This window comes from Aquarana catesbeiana, linkage group LG10, assembly GCF_042186555.1.
Source record: "Aquarana catesbeiana isolate 2022-GZ linkage group LG10, ASM4218655v1, whole genome shotgun sequence".
NCBI classification, from domain to species: domain Eukaryota; kingdom Metazoa; phylum Chordata; class Amphibia; order Anura; family Ranidae; genus Aquarana; species Aquarana catesbeiana.
The window spans coordinates 24,764,946-24,780,719 of NC_133333.1; the positions used below are offsets into that span (position 1 = coordinate 24,764,946).

The window sequence follows — 15,774 nt, forward strand, 5'->3', positions numbered from 1 at the left end:
TTTTTTTTTTAACCCTGTAAAGCAAAAGGCATAATGAGCTAGTATGCACCGCATACTAGCTCATTATGAAATACTTGCCTTAGAACGAGGCGTCGGTATCTTACCTGGTCCACGCCGAGGGAGCTGTCATGTTGCCTCGGCGTGTCTTCCGGGTATCGCGGTTCCAGCGCTGTGAGTGGCTGGAGCCGCGATGTCATCACTCCCGCGCATGCGCGCGGGAGATTTCTTACTCGGCAAGGTCCGGCAGCTGCTGGGCTTCAGCCGAGAATCCCCTGTGCGCATGCGCCGCTGCAGTCAGCGACTCATAGCAAGGGGAATATCTCCTAAACCGTAAAGGTTTAGGAGATATTTTTTTTACCTACAGGTAAGCCTTATTATAGGCTTACCTGTAGGTAAAAGTAAAAAAAAAGACTATACAACCGCTTTAAGCAAGCTGCTACCAGGCTTCAGCACTTCTTGAAGCGTGTTGATAGCCCACTGAAGCCTGCTAGCAGCTTGCTTAAAGTGGCAGTCCACACTCCCATTAGGATCTGTTTTCAACATTTACCAACCGGAGCTAAATGGTACTTTAAAAGCTTCAACAAAGCTTTCTGTTCACACTGCTCTTATACAAGCTGAAGCCCGTGTGAAATTGGCCTTAGATTGTATGGCCATTACACCTATATGAGCTGGTTGGACATCTCATTCCAAAACCATGGGCATTATTATGGCATTGGCATCCCTGTTGGGGCTACCTCCACTCACAAGATTCAGTGTGTGTTCATAGAAATTTGTGCCCGTTCTTCCAGAAGAACATTTTGTGAGGTCAGATACTGATGTTTGACAAGAGCAGGTTCACCATAGATGTTCAGTAGGGTTGAGGTCAGGGGATCTGTGCAGGACACTTATGTTCCTCCACACCAAACTCCTAGAACTATGTCTTTAAAGAGCTGTTTTTTTACAGGGGGCACAGTCAGGTTGGAAGAGAAAAGGGCCCTCACCACAAGGTTGGAAGAACACAAGTCTTTGTATGCTGAAGTATTAACCGTATCCTTCACCAAAAACATCTGAACTCAATCATTTGGTGGGGTGTCCATATGCATGGCCACATATGGCTTCTAGAAGTCCCCAAAACATGTGGAACACTAATATACAAATACATGCCTCATAATTTGAGTGTGCTAGGTAGTCTCTGTCACCTGACTTAAGAGATGAGGGGTGGGGCCTAGTTCTGACGTATGTAGTAAGAGCATTTCAAATGCCTTTTGTATACTAGATTTATTCACATGACTTGTATAGAAGGATGTAAATACAGCAAAAAATCATCTAAAAGTACACCTGACATGTATGTATATGTATGAGAGATTATATATATATATATATATATATATATATATATATATATATATATATATGAGAGAAGAGAGAGAGATAATATTCTAGCAATTTCAGGCGCCTCATTGTGAAAATGCTAGTTGCTTGGCCGTTTAGCCAATAAACATGCTTTAACCACCTCCACCCGCCGTATAGACAAATGACAGCAGCGGGGTTGCTCTCTCGATCTGGGACGACGTCATATGAGGGGCAGCGCGCTCTGTCCCTGGGACACAGCGCATCCCCGATTTCAGTAAAGAGCCAATGACGAGGCTCTTTACCCATGTGATCAACTGTGTCCAATCGCAGCTGATCACATGTAAACAAGGAAATGCCAGTTATCGCGTGGAGCGGATCAGTGGCATTTCCTCACATGGGTGATCTATACAGATAATCAGTGCCCTGATTATCTGTGCAGCCCCATCAGCGATGCCAATCAGTGTCTCCTCATTAGTGCCCATCAGTGCTGCATATTGGTGTCTCCTCATCAGCGCACATCAGTGAAGGAGAAAAATTACCTATTTACTACATTCTCTAAGAAACTAAGAAAAACTATATATATATATATATATATATATATATATATATATATATATATATATATATATATATATATATATATATATATATATATATATATATACAACCAAAAGAAAGCTCTGTCTGTCTCAAAAAAATGATAAAAATGTCATATGGGTACAGCGTCGCATGACCGCGCAATTGTCATTCAAAGTGTGACAGCGCTGGAAGCTGAAAATTTGCCTGGGCAGGACGGGGGTAAAAGTCTAACTAAAGGCAAAACTTTTTTTTGGTTTTGGATAGAGTAGAGAAGGATTAGAACACAAGCAGGTTTTATTGCTGTCTGTGCCCCCGTTAGGGAGAATCGCCCTCTCTATTTTTCCTGTTTACCATTATCATTGAAAATAAAAGTAAAAAAAACTCCTAAATTTTGGGTTTTCCCCAGAAAAGTAATAGAGGGGAAATCTTCAAATGGGGACACTAGTTCTGGTGACCTGGGGGACCCCAAGGGATTCCCTTAATTTGCAGGGATTTCCTCTCACTTCCTGTTTCGCTATGGGACAGGAAGTGAAGGGAAATCTCCACAATGGGGCACAGATGGTGGAAAAAAAAAATCTGCCCGGTGTTAAAACCCTCTCTTACGCTATCCAAAATTAAAGAATACATTTTGCCTGCTGCGAATCTCCAACCTGGAGTGAGTACAGAATTCAAGAATTTTTTTTTAATGATTTTGTTCCAGGTCAGTGACTCTGTCCCTGGGACACGGCGCATCCCTGATGTCAGTAAAGAGCCGATGTACTGCACCCAGCTTTATCAGGGGTGTACATATTGGAATACAAGAAGCTCATTTTGAATGCTCAGATCACATGACCTGGCAGAACCACCTAGTAAACATTTTTGTGATTCTTTCTTAGAAAGCAAAGAAAAAGAAGATTGAAACTGTGAAGCCGGCAGATCTTGGGGTGGACACGGCAAGCCGAATACAGATTCTCAGCGTGGAGGATCCACCACAGAGACAATCCGGCATGAAAGTGGAGACAGTAGAGGACCTTGTCAGCAAACTCAGGGAGAGCGGCCACATCTAGCAGGATCAGGTAAGGGCCTTCACCTGCTTTTGACCATTTTTTAGGCCTTTTGTATAGATTGACTTCTGGTATAGCTAATCTTAAAATTTGTGTGAGGAGCGATCCTTCCCTTTCCCAAAATAAGAAGGAAGTGTGATGTTATAGCATTGCTACATACATAGCAGATACATGTGTGTTTTTAGAACAGGGGTAGACAACCTCGGCACTCCAACTGTGGTAAAAATACAAATCCCTTCCTGCCTCCGGAAGTCATGTCTGTTGGCTGGCAGTCTTGCAATGTCTTATGGGATTTGTAGTTTCAACACAACTGGCGTGTCGAGTTGAAATTGCCAACCCCAGTTTCATAAACCTGTTCATGTGTTTATGAAGGAGCCCAATTAAAGCAAACCTCTACTTTTGCCTAAGGCAGGGGTCTCCAAACTATGGCCCTCCCCAGTTCAGGAACTACAATTCCCATCATGTCTGTGAATGTCAGAGTTTTACAATGCCTCATGGGGCGGCATTAATTGAGGTATCGGTAGAGCTGCACAATTAATTCGTTAAAAAATCGTGATCTCGATTCACCTCCCCTGACACTCTCCTGCAGAGGTTGCTGATTCTTTCATATAAACAAGTGGAGACACTTTATCTGCTCACTCAGCTGTCCAAAGAAAGCATCTGGGCGGTCTACCAAACAGTCTATGAAACAGTAAAGTTAGCCCAATTTTTTTGTTTTAATTTGAAAGATGATGTTACGCCGCGAGAATCGTGAGAGAATCATGATCTATCCTCTAAGCAAAAAAATTGTGATTCTCATTTTAGCCAGAATCGTGCAGCTCTAGGTATCAGGGAAAGAAATATCACCGCTCCAGGCAGGTCAGTTTGGAATGAACCTCTCCTCTAGACTGGAATACTGTTTGTAGTGTGAAACGCGTCAGCTCTTCTGTCCGTTCTGCTGCGGCATGTATTTTTGATTTTTTTACTCAATAAAGGCAACACATTTTCTTGAGTGCGGCTGTCCAGGGTTTTTCTCAAATTGATTGTTAATTGAGGTATATAGAAGCTTTTATTTACAATGAGAGTGACACGGGAGGAGCTGTATATTGGAATATCGTGTCTATATTGTCGACAGCTTTTTTTTTTTTTTTTTTACAAATAACTAACTCAGTTTTATTAAATATGGAAAATTAAGATACATTTTTTTTTTTTTTTAAACAAATAACATAACATTTCTTTTTTCTAAATTGCCTTAAAAATCCCAGCAAAGAGGTTAACCATAATTTAGAAAATTACTTAGAACCCCGAAACGTTATGTTTTTTTTTTTAAGGCCCAAGAGACTACAACGGTGGGTGTTCCAATTTTTTTGATGTCACACAGTATTTGCACAGCATTTTTCAAATGCAATCTTCTTGGAAAAAATACACTTTAATGAATTTTAGTGCACACGAACACAATAGAATACCCAATTTTTTGGTAAAATATGTTATGCCAAGTAAATAGACGACAAACGTTACACGCTTGTGGAACAATGACAGACTACAGTACATTAAATTATCCATAGGTGATGCTTTAAAAGTCTTTCTTTGCCAGTTAAGATTTGGGTTTGGAGCTAGAATTATTGCTCTCACTGATAAAAAAAGGAAAAGTATAAAAAAGAAAGATTTATTGCGCTAAAATATGAACAAAGAAAAGAGCAATATAAAAAGCTGCTAACACAAAATTGTTGGGTAGAATAATACAAATAGAGGGTAAAAGGTGTAGCGCTAAAAAATGGTGGTATATATACAAAGAGTTCATATGGAATAAATTCAATGATATAAAAATAATCTATTGATCAAAATATAGTTCATCTGAAGAATTCAAATAAGATGAAGAGAGAGAGAGAGAGAGAACCGTCACCAACACCCGATATAAGTGACTCTTACCGCCAGTGTATGGAATACACACAATATCCACGGTTCCTCCTATTCATCAAACGATCCACTAGTTAGGCAAGAGATCTAGCTTGGCTAAAAAGTATGCTCCAGAGGTATGGCACGGTGGTCACATGTATAAGAGATTTAAAAAAAACGCTCTCGTTGCGCAAACATTCTACAAAAGGGCAAATTTATTTCAAAAAGGGCTACATATAAAACTCACATGTAATGTATGTGATGCAAGCAAAAGGGAAAGTGTCGATCGCTTCCTACCAACAAAATGGCGGCCTCTCCTCCATCCACACCACTACGTCACTCGTCCCTTGCTCTACCCAACGTTTCGTCACAAGCGTGCATCTTCAGGGGCATGGACAGTGTTCACTGTGATGCCTTGCGTGTGGTGCGATCATATATTTTATATATTTGTGTGTGGGACCATCGTGTACATTCACCTTTGCGCCTTTAAATAAAATGTGTTTTTTTTTTTTTTTTTTAATGTTTTTTATTTTTACCCTGTACCTTTTTTATTTATTTTGAATCGCTTTTATTGCAATCACAAGAGATGAATATCATCCTTTGTGATGGCATGGACAGTGACAGGTCCTCTTAATTGAGAGTCCTGGGGGTCTAGAAGACCCTAAATCTCGCCTCTGGCCCCCGAATCAGCTGATCAAACTGTGATCAGTTTCTGATGTCACACAGTGGGAGGAACAATATCCGTTCTCTCACTGTATCCAGGGGAAGCCAGTGCTGCCGCCGGTCACATCCTTCCTGGGCTCCCCGATGGGACAGGAGAGCCCGGTAAAGGTGGCTGCAGGAGGTGAGGGGGGGCTCCTTCTCTACCGCCTGTAAAAGTAACCAGCGGCTGTATAGCTGCTAGGAATACTTTTACATTTAAGTGACATATAAATATTTAGGCTCAACCATGATCATCCCGGTGTAACCACCTCGGTGCCAGGACCTGCTGTATATGTACGGACGGCAGTACTGAGGTGGTTAATTGGAATTGTCCTTTGTGACAATACCGATAAATAAAATGTGCAGAAGAAAGGTAACAAACAAAGCTTTGCTGTTTATTTCTTTAATTGATCTTGCCATAAGTCCAGGATCCTCTTCTGTAGGCTGCAGGGAAGGACCACCGCTATCTGTGGGTGAGCAGCGGCCTCTCTGCAGCAGTCTGACACTCCCTGTCGACTGGAGAGCCCTAGCTCTGGCAGGAGGTGACCACTTTTTACACTCAGAAGTGGTTCTTCTCTGCAGGCTATAGCCTGGGGGAACAGACTTGTGTGAGGATTAATACGAGCAAATTGTCATTTAACTTTTGCTGCTTATTAGGAATTCAGCGGAAAGTTTCTCACCCCCCACCCACCCACCCGTTCTTTCCCTTGCCCATACAAGTCATAGGTTTAGGCACATTTAGCCTACATGGCAGTGTATACAGTACAGTCGGCTACCTGTATACTGCACATTAATCACGCATTACAAGCAAACACAGATCGCTTGTAAAATGACTCAGCAGGATGCAACCACCGTCCACCAGCATGAGAGGTGGGAAAGGAAAACACAATTAAAGCTGCATGGCGGGCAAGCAGCCAAATGCACAGATAAAATACGTATTTGTACACTGCTTTATCTGTCAAAAGGATTTACAGTTCTGTTAAAAGAGAAGTATGGCGATTTTTTTTTTTTTTTTTTTTTTTTTTTTTTTATATATAAACATGCTTACCTAGGTAGATGCAGCATCTGTCCCCCGCCAGCTCTAAGGCTGAGAACTGAGCGTTCAAACACTGCTGATCGCTCAGTTCTTAGAGCTCTGTAAGCAGAGAGCTGGTGAGTGTTAGTCAATGCTGTCTGCTCTGTGCCCCCCACCCCCATCCGCTCACTGGAGTGCTGAGCTGTGGAGGGGCGTGAGCGGCCAACTCGGGTTCCTCAGCGGCTTGTAGTGCTGGGGAAAAAATCGATTTGAATCTTAAATCGAGTCGAGAGGTCAAATCGATTCCAATTTTCAGCAAATTGATTTTTTTTTTTGATGGACACCGCGCCGGTCCTGAGGAGCTGCGGGCAGGAGTTTTTAGGCGAGGCTTTGGCCTAGTCCGCGGCGTCCTGCCTCGCGGACTAGGTCGAAGCCGCGGCCTTGCCTAAAAACTCCTCAGGACTGGCGCAGTGTCCATCAAAAAAAAAAGAAACTCGATTCAAGTCATGAATCGAGTTTTTTTTTTTTTTTTTTTTTTTTTTTATCACAGATTTTTTTTTTTTTTTTTGAGAAAATTGCCCAGCTCTAGCGGCTTGCGTAGAGGCTGAGCTGGGTGCCGGTCCCAGGTATGTGGGAGGATCCCGACCCACATTGTTGCGATCTTTCCCGAGCCTGGACCGGCTCTGTGACATCAGCGGACTTCAGCCCACTGTCTGCTGAAAATGGGTCACAGAACGAACTGCACTCCTGTGATCCGCAGCCAGACCTCAATCACCTCTGCAGAGGCTGCACAGCTTACTCCAAAACATGCCCCTTCCATCCCCAGGCTGCTTATTGGACAATGAAGGAACAGCAGCAGCACACTGACTACACATCCCTCTGCTCTCTCTCTTCTCTATGCCAGCACATGTGCAGTGCAGCAGAGCCTGATTGGCTCTGAGCGCTGCCCCTCCCCTCTCTCTCTCTCTGTGTGCTGCTGTACAGATGAGACCATACAGAGGCTGACGGTGACAAATCTTATTTATTGGACTTCAAATATAATTATATTGTAATGAATACAAAACTGCATTAACTGGTGTGCTTTTTTATTATCTGTCTAATTCAGGTTTAATTATTCACTACATGTATTGACCATTTCACTGATGAATTGTGGACTTTAAGGTCAGATCAATAGGCTGCATATTTTAAATGAGTTTATTTTTACCTCCTGATACTTTTCTCATCAAAATGCTCAGGTCACATATATAAATACTGCCTGGGAGTGCAATACGGTTCTTCCACATGAAGTACTTTTCCTGAATTCCAGCCAAACGGCTACATAAACAGATTAAATATATATATGAGGATTGTAAAACCCCAATACACACTATTAGATTTTCCGCAGATTTTTGTCTTCAGATTTACCAAAACCATGTAGTGCAAGGGCCTGCCTGATTGCATACAACTTGAAACTCTTAAGATTAGACCTCATATTATATGGTTTTGGTAAATCTGAAGACAAAAATCTGCAGAAAATCTAATGGTGTGTATGGGGCTTAATTTTGCTCATCCCCTCAGCCCCGCCACACAGCACAGCTCCGTCTAGCAAGGGAGGGCATGTGATCTTTTTCTCTTGTAGTTTCCCTTAAGGGCCCTTTCACACTGGGGTGGTTTGCAGGCGCTATGGCGCTAATAATAGCGCCTGCAAACCGACTCGAAAGTGCCGCTGCTTTGTCTCGCTTTTACACTGGAGCGGTGCGCTGGCAGGACAGGGAAAAAAAAAAGTCCTGCCAGCAGCGGGGAAGGAGCGGTGTATTCAGCGCTCCTTCCCCGCTCCTGCCCATTGAAATCAATGGGACAGCGCGGCTATACCGCCGGCAAAGCGCCTCTGCAGAGGCGCTTTGCGGTGGTTTTTAACCCTTTCTCGGCCGCTAGCGGGGGGTAAAACCGCCCCGCTAGCGACCAAATACAGACGGTAAAGTGCCGCTAACAATAGCGGCGTTTACCCCTGCCCCAGTGTAAAAGGGGCCTAACTTAATGTGATTGTAAAGGCAGAATGTTTTTAGCTTAATGCATTCTATGCATTAAGATAAAAAACCTTCTGTGTGCAGCAGCCCCCCCCTAATACTTACCTGAGCCTCATCTCTATCCAGCAACGTCCACAAGTCCCTCGGCCTCTCCCTTCTGATTGGCTGAGACACAGCAGGGGTGCCATTGGCTCCCGCGACTGTCAATAAAAGTCAGACAGACAATCAGGAGAGAGAGGGGGCGGGGCCGAACAGCAGCTCAGTGTCTAAATGGACACACTTGGGTGCCCCCCCATAGCAAGCTGCTTGTAGCGAGGGCACTCGACAGGAGGGAGGGTGGAAGTAAACCTTTTTTTTATTTTTTATTTTTTTTATCTTTTGCTTTTAAAAGGTAAAGGAGTGATTTGGGGTCTTTTTGACCCTAGCTCTCTCCATAAAGAGGACCTGTCATCCTTATTTATATTGCAGGAGTTGTTTACAAACAAAAAAAATTTAAGTGACTATGAAAAATAAATATAAAAAGTAAAAAAATAAGAAAAAAAAAAAAAATTAAAGTGCCCCTATCCCTCAGTTCTCAAGCGCAAAAGCGAACGCATATGCAAGTCGCGCATGCATATGTAAAGTGTTCACACCACACATGAGGCATCGCAGCGAACGTTAGAATGAGAGCAATAATTCTAGCGCTGGACCTCCTCTGTAACTATAAACTGGAAACCTGTAAAGGTGTTTAAATCGTCAACTATGGAGATTAAGTACAATAGTTTGTCGCCGTTGCATGAGCATGCGCAATTTTAAAGCATGAAATGTTTGGTATGATTTACTTGGCGTAATCTCATCTTTCACATTATACAAAAAAAAATAAAAAATCAACAAACGTGCGAAATTTTAAAGCTGGACTTGTTGGGTATCTATTTACTTGGCGTAATATCCTCATTCACATTTAAAAAAAAAAAACAAAAAAATGGGGTATATATTGTGTTTTTTTGGGGGTTTTTTTTAGTTCATTAAAGTGTATTTTTTCCCTCAAAAAATTACGTTTGAAAAACAGCTGCGAAAATACAGTGTCATAAAAGATTGCAATGATCGCCATTTTAATACCTAGAAATCTCTGCTAAAAAAAATGTATATATGTTTATGTTTGGGGGTTATAAGTAATTTTCTAGCAAAAAAATACGCATTTAACCTTGTAAACAAAAAGTAGCAGAAAAAGCCTGGTCTTCAAGTGGTTAAGCTCCGCAATAGGGACAACCAAAAACAAGGTTTTGGGAATGGGTGGAGCTTACAGACGATAATGGCACAGATAAAGATGCAATTGTACGGGAAATCATTCAACACTTTTTAATTTTTTTTATTTATTTTTTTTTTAAAGCACATAAATACGACTCGAGAGACCAGCAGGTAACCTTTTCTACCTCCTGAGACTTATTTAAAACCTATCCCCAAACATGATTGCTTCCCACTTTTTTTTTTTTTTTGACAGCTGTAGAAAGTCGTAGTTGGCAGCAGATTGAGATGCAAAGGTCACTTTTAATGGCATTAAATTACAAAATGGCTCTGGTGCCAATTATCTGTTACATCGTTTTTCTAACAAAGTGGAGTTTTCCTTTAAATCCTTTTGCAGCTGTAACTCGCCTCACCAATTAATCTAGCCGGATAATTGAAGTTGTCATCTTGTGACATGAAGTGGCTCGTACCAGGGCCGGGTGACTGGAAAATGCCATCAATATTTTGGTTGCCTAATTTCATAAATGCTAATTTGATAAATAAGTTTTTAATGATGTTTTGTTTACGGTCGGCTTTGGCGCATCAGGCGTACATAAAACCAGCGGCTGGAGTGATGAGCATAGCCTAGCGTGGTCTTGATTGCTCCAGTTTGATGTCTGGCGCTTAATGTAAAAACTTGTCAGGTCTAAAAAAAAACAAAAAAAACACTTTGTAGCAGAAACCATTTTAATTATGTTTTTTCTGATTTGGATAAAGCGGGGGAAGGGGATATGTGTCACTTTTTTTTTTCTCTTCCTGTTCCAGAAGTAGGACAAGAAGTGAGAGAAAATCTTTCCTAAGTAAAGCCTTGTTGACATCCATGCAAAGGGCCGTGTTTGCCCGCCGGAGATGCACAGCTGTTCCATGCATCAGTCTCATGTCAATTGGGATGCAGCAGCTGTAATTTGACAGCTGCGTGGGTGAATGTCCCCAAACTTGGACATTGTGGGTTCCTACCTCTTTTCAGGCCACACCAATCTGGTCATGTGATCCCCTGTGTCATCCAGCGCTGGCTGCAGGGGAGAAGAGAGAACACTCAACAGCGGCTGGTGTGGCAATGTCACCCTGCAATGGCTTCTATGGCTCCCTCCTCTCCCCCGCAGCTGCCGCTGCATGAGGAGGGCCAGATCACAACGGGACCGGAGTGGCCTGAAAACAGGTAAGTACTATAAAAGGGGGTCTCCAAACTTTCTAAACCAAGAGCCAGTTTACTGTCCTTAAGACTTTAGGGGGACAGACTGTGGCCATTGGGAGCAGACATTGTCCTGGCATCAGTTGCAGTAAACAGTGCAAACAATTCCTCCACCTAGTATATGTATGAGTGGGAAGAATAGTGCCCCATCGTTGGTATCAATGGAAGATTTAGTGCCCCATCATTGGCATCAATGGAAGATTTAGTGCCCCATCATTGGCGTCAATGGAAGATATAGTGCCCCATTATTGATGTTAGGAACTATGCCCCCATGTTGGTGTCAGTGGGAGAAATAGGGCGCGTTTCCTCCCACTGATACAAGACACTAAGGGCTGGATAAAGGCAAGAAAGGGGCCGCAGTAAAAAAGTGATCATGGTGGCCCCCATGTAAGAGCAGAGGTTGGGGTTTGGTTAAATCCAAATAGACATTCTGGATCTCAAAATCGAAATTCAATTCCTAAATATAACCACTCTTTTTTCGCATGGAGTAAATTTTATCAGTTATCTCCATCCTACAAGGAGAACTTCTGGCGTCAATCGACGTCAAAGATGCATACCTCCCATATGCCTATTTCCTTGCTCTCTAGTAATATCTACTTTTCAAGGTGGAAAATCTTCATTTTCAGTGTGAAGCTCTGCTTTCCGGTCTAGCTACTGCACCTTGAGTGTTTACAAAGGTTCTGGCCCCTCTTCTAGGTATAACCATTATGGTTTACCTAGACGATCTGTTCTTGGTAGTCCAGTCGGTAGCCCCCTTAGACCAAATTATGGTTACCACATTCAACTACCTGGAATATCTAGGAAGGTTTCTCAGCCTAGGAGAAATCTTCTTTAAAACCATGAAAAGGGCTAAGATACTTGGGTCTGATCATAGGTACACCCAGAAAAGGGTATTCTTGCCCTAGGCAAAGATCAGCGCCATAAAGGAACTGATTTAGGTGGTCGAAGCAAGATGAATGCTTCAACTTTGCATTAGGTTGTTGGGAAAGATGGTGGCTTCATTCGAGGCCGTTCCTTATGCTCAGTTTTATTCGATACTGCTGCAAAACATTATCCTATCAGCTTGGAACAAAGGGTTCAAGCTTTTAGATTCTCAATGTATCTGACTCCAAAGCTTACGGCCACATCACCGTGAAAGCGCCCGATCTCGTCTGATCTTGGAGACTAAGCAGGGTCGGGCCTGGTTAGCACCTGGATGGACCACCTGGAAATACCAGGTACTGTAGGCTGGGTATGCTGGAGCCTCCGTTTATGATTAATATCCAAAAATCTGCAAAGGGGAAAATCCTTCCTTCAGTTACCACAGGAGTGGCCCAGATCAGAAATGACCTTGCCCATTATCATTCTAGAAATTCAGGCAGAGCACTTGGTTCTGAGGGCCTGAACGTTCAGTTTACGGTATTGTCCTGCCAGGATTCAATCAGTCTATGCCACAACAATGGCCTATATAAATCACCAAGGGGGCACAAGAAGTTGTGCGGCCCAGAGAAAGGTGAATCGTATCCTATCTTGAGCAGAAAACCATGTACTTTGCCTATCGGCAGTCTTCATTCTAGGAATAGAAAATTGGCAGGCGGACTACTTAAGTCGCCAGCAGTTGTTCCCAGGAAAATGGTTCCTTCACCCCAATATCTTCTTGTCAATATGTGGGATCCCAGACATAGAGATCTGTTTACGTCCAGGTACAACAAAGGAATCAACAACTTTGTGTCAAAAACAAAGGATCCGCTAGCATGCAGAACAGATGCCTTGCTATTCCCATGGAATTGGTTCTCGCTGATTTATGCATTCCCTCCTATTCTGCCTGCGTCCATGACTTTTTCGCAGGATCAAGCAGGATGGGAAGTCTGTGATTCTTGTGGCCTCCAGCGAGGCCCAGGAAATCTTGGTATGCAGGGATCGTAAAGATGACCGTAGGGGACCCATGGACCCTACTGCCACGGCCAGACCTTCTTTCACAAGGTCCGGTATTCCATCCTACTTTACAACCGCTAAATTTAACGGTTTGGCTATTGAGACCCACACTCTGCAGGCAGCAGTACAAGTCCTCTGATCTCTTGGTGCCCTACTTTTTGTTGTGTCTCCCTCCCCTGAGTGGGCATTGTTCTGGGACATCCCACATAGTAAGAACTATGGCTCTGTGTCCCGTGATGTACGATTTAAAGAAAATAGGATTTTTATAACCGCTTACCTGTAAAATCCTTTTCTTTTGAAGTACATCACGGGACACGGAGGTCCCTCCCCTCTTTCTAGTTTACACGTGTATTGCTTTGCTACAAAACTGAGATGCTCCCGGTATGGGAGGGGTTTTATAGGGAGGCAACTTCCGGTTTAGGGTGTGCCAGTGTCCATCAACTGAAGGTGGACTATAACCCACATAGTGATTACTATGGCTCTGTGTCCCGTGATGTACTTCAAAAGAAAAGGATTTTACAGGTAAGCTGTTATAAAAATCCAATTACGGTATTTGTGAGGAAAAAAAGATAAAAATTTAGTTTGGGGTTCAGTATTACATGATCGTGCAATTGTCGTTCAGAGTGTGACAACAGTGAAAATTGTCCTGGGCAGGAAGGGGCGAAAGTGTCCGGTATTGAAGTGGTTAAAAAAAACTTCTGCGCAAATACCGCGTGACATAAAAAAAAAAAAATGACAACACCCACCCTTTTATTCTCTAGGGCCTCTGCTTAAAAAAATATTTGGGAGGGGGGTGGGGTTGTAAGTAATTTTCTAGCAAAAATAATCAGATTTTTTCACTTATGTGAGAATTGTCAGAATAGGCCTGGAGGGGTCAAGTGGTTAAAAGAGAAAAAAAAAACCCCAGTGCTTTAGCAAAATGAAATGTTATCCAGTGAGGATTTAGATTTATCCCAGCTGTGGCGTCTGTGTCATCCTGCTGCATTTTTTTTTTCTAACATACCAGGTGCATGATAATATTACACAGGGAGAGCAGATTATAATAAAGCCTTTGAGTGATTTGCCGCCCCAACGTCCACCCACAATAAAAATCTGACATCTGGGTGGACGGAGCCTATAATCCATTACCAGATGTCTTGCAGTAGGTGAATTACAGACGTCTCCCACTACGGAGATATAAAGCCTCCCTCCCCACATCTACACTTAACACTGCAGGCTGAAGGGACACATGGCACCCTTATTTGTCACCTGTCAGGCAGCGGCAGAGATAGGAGATTTCACTGGCGGTTTACACCATGTGATAACATCCACAGGAGGGCTGTCACAGCTGTTTCCCCACCGCATAGCGTGACCCGGGCTCACTGCTCCTCCAGGCGCTAAGGAATTGCACAGACAGGATAAAGATACTGGAGCTGACAGATGGTTAACCCCCTCTGCTCCACAAAGACCGGCGGGCTCAGATCTTCAAAAAAAAAGCGTTCTCTAGAGCGCCGCGTCCTAAACTGATCCTCGGGGTCCAGCAACAGGTCATGTTTTTCAGCTCTAGGTGAAGTCATTGGCATGTTTGTTTTATGGCGGGTGTGCAGGGCCCCTGGATTGTGGAGACCATCTATGGCCCCCTATAAGGCAAGCCCTGTGGTATAGTGAGTGTACACCACCCCTGTATTGGAGGGCGCCCCTGTAAGGCGAGTCCGGTGTTATAGTGAGTGTACACCACCCCTGTATTATAGAGGGCGCACATGTAGCTGTATTACGGCAGCTGCACGTGGATCCTAAATTTTGACGTTTGTGGTGACTTCACACTGCTCTGTTTTATCAGGAAGGCAGCTGTTAGTTTTGCCCTCTAGGGGGCGATGTGATGCATGGTTCAGTGCATCCCACTGTTTACTTTTTCTTTTCTTTTTTTTAAACTTTATTTGAAGTGTCGAAAGCTGACATTTAATTCATGTCTCTGCATAGCAGTGCGGTGCAATGACATGAGGTGCCTTCCTGTGCATTTTACTACAGCACACCATACCTGCATTGTAAATGGGGCAGAAAGCAATTATTTTCCATGTGCCCCTAGTGGTGACTGGTGTTTATCCAGAGGAGAAAAACACAGGTCACCACACTGTGAATGAGCCGTTTAAAGCAGTCCTAAACTTAATCCGCTATCTATCCATTAAAGCAGAACTTTATCCAGAAGGGGAAGTTCTCCTTTCTGCCCCCCCCCCCCCCCCAGTTCTCCTTTCTGCCCCCCCCCCCCCAGTTCTCCTTTCTGCCTCCTCCTCCCCCCCCCCCCCCCCAGTTCTCCTTTCTGTCTTCTCTTCCAACACCCCCCTCCTTTCCTCTAATACTTTTAGGGCAAAATTTGTTTTTGGGGGGAGCAGCGGGTACCTAGTTTTGACTTCACCTTGGATCTCCTATGTGATCCAAGTGGAAGTTCACCTCCCCTCCCCTCTTTCCTTGTAGCTTTCTTGGACACGTCGCATGTGCCAGAAGACTGCGGGGCCATTCACAAAGCTCAGTGCATGTGCTGTAGGAAGCCGGCTGTGAATCCACTAGGACTTGCAGCCAACTTCCTATAATATAGATGCCGGTGCCAGGGACCAGTTCAGGTGAGGACAGCACTGGATCCCTGGACAGGTAAGTGTCCTTATGTTAAAAGTCAGCAGCTGCAGTAGTTGTAGCTGCTGACCCTTAATCTTGACCTCCCTGGCTATCTGATTATTTCAGATTTTTGATGCTGAAAGCAGTACAATTATTTTGCATGGAAATTTGTGATGTAAAAAAGTGTGAAAATAGGATTATATGAGAAAAAAAATCTCCACAATTGTTTGATATACCGTGCTTAAAGTGTTACTAAACCCAGGA

The 15,774-nt window shown here is 43.4% G+C and overlaps 2 protein-coding genes across 2 annotated transcripts in view; one reads left to right on the top strand and one right to left on the bottom strand.

Annotated features, from left to right (window-relative positions):
* Positions 1 to 15,774, bottom strand: part of IGLON5 (IgLON family member 5) — an 859,278-nt gene that overhangs the window by 15,452 nt on the left and 828,052 nt on the right. The gene's annotated exons all lie outside the window — the stretch shown is intronic.
* ETFB (electron transfer flavoprotein subunit beta) overlaps positions 1 to 15,774 on the top strand; it is a gene marked incomplete at its 5' end in the record, with an annotated part of 36,619 nt that overhangs the window by 15,234 nt on the left and 5,611 nt on the right. The window contains 1 exon segment of the mRNA XM_073601841.1: positions 2,787 to 2,966. Coding sequence (XP_073457942.1) covers positions 2,787 to 2,957 — 171 coding nt within the window.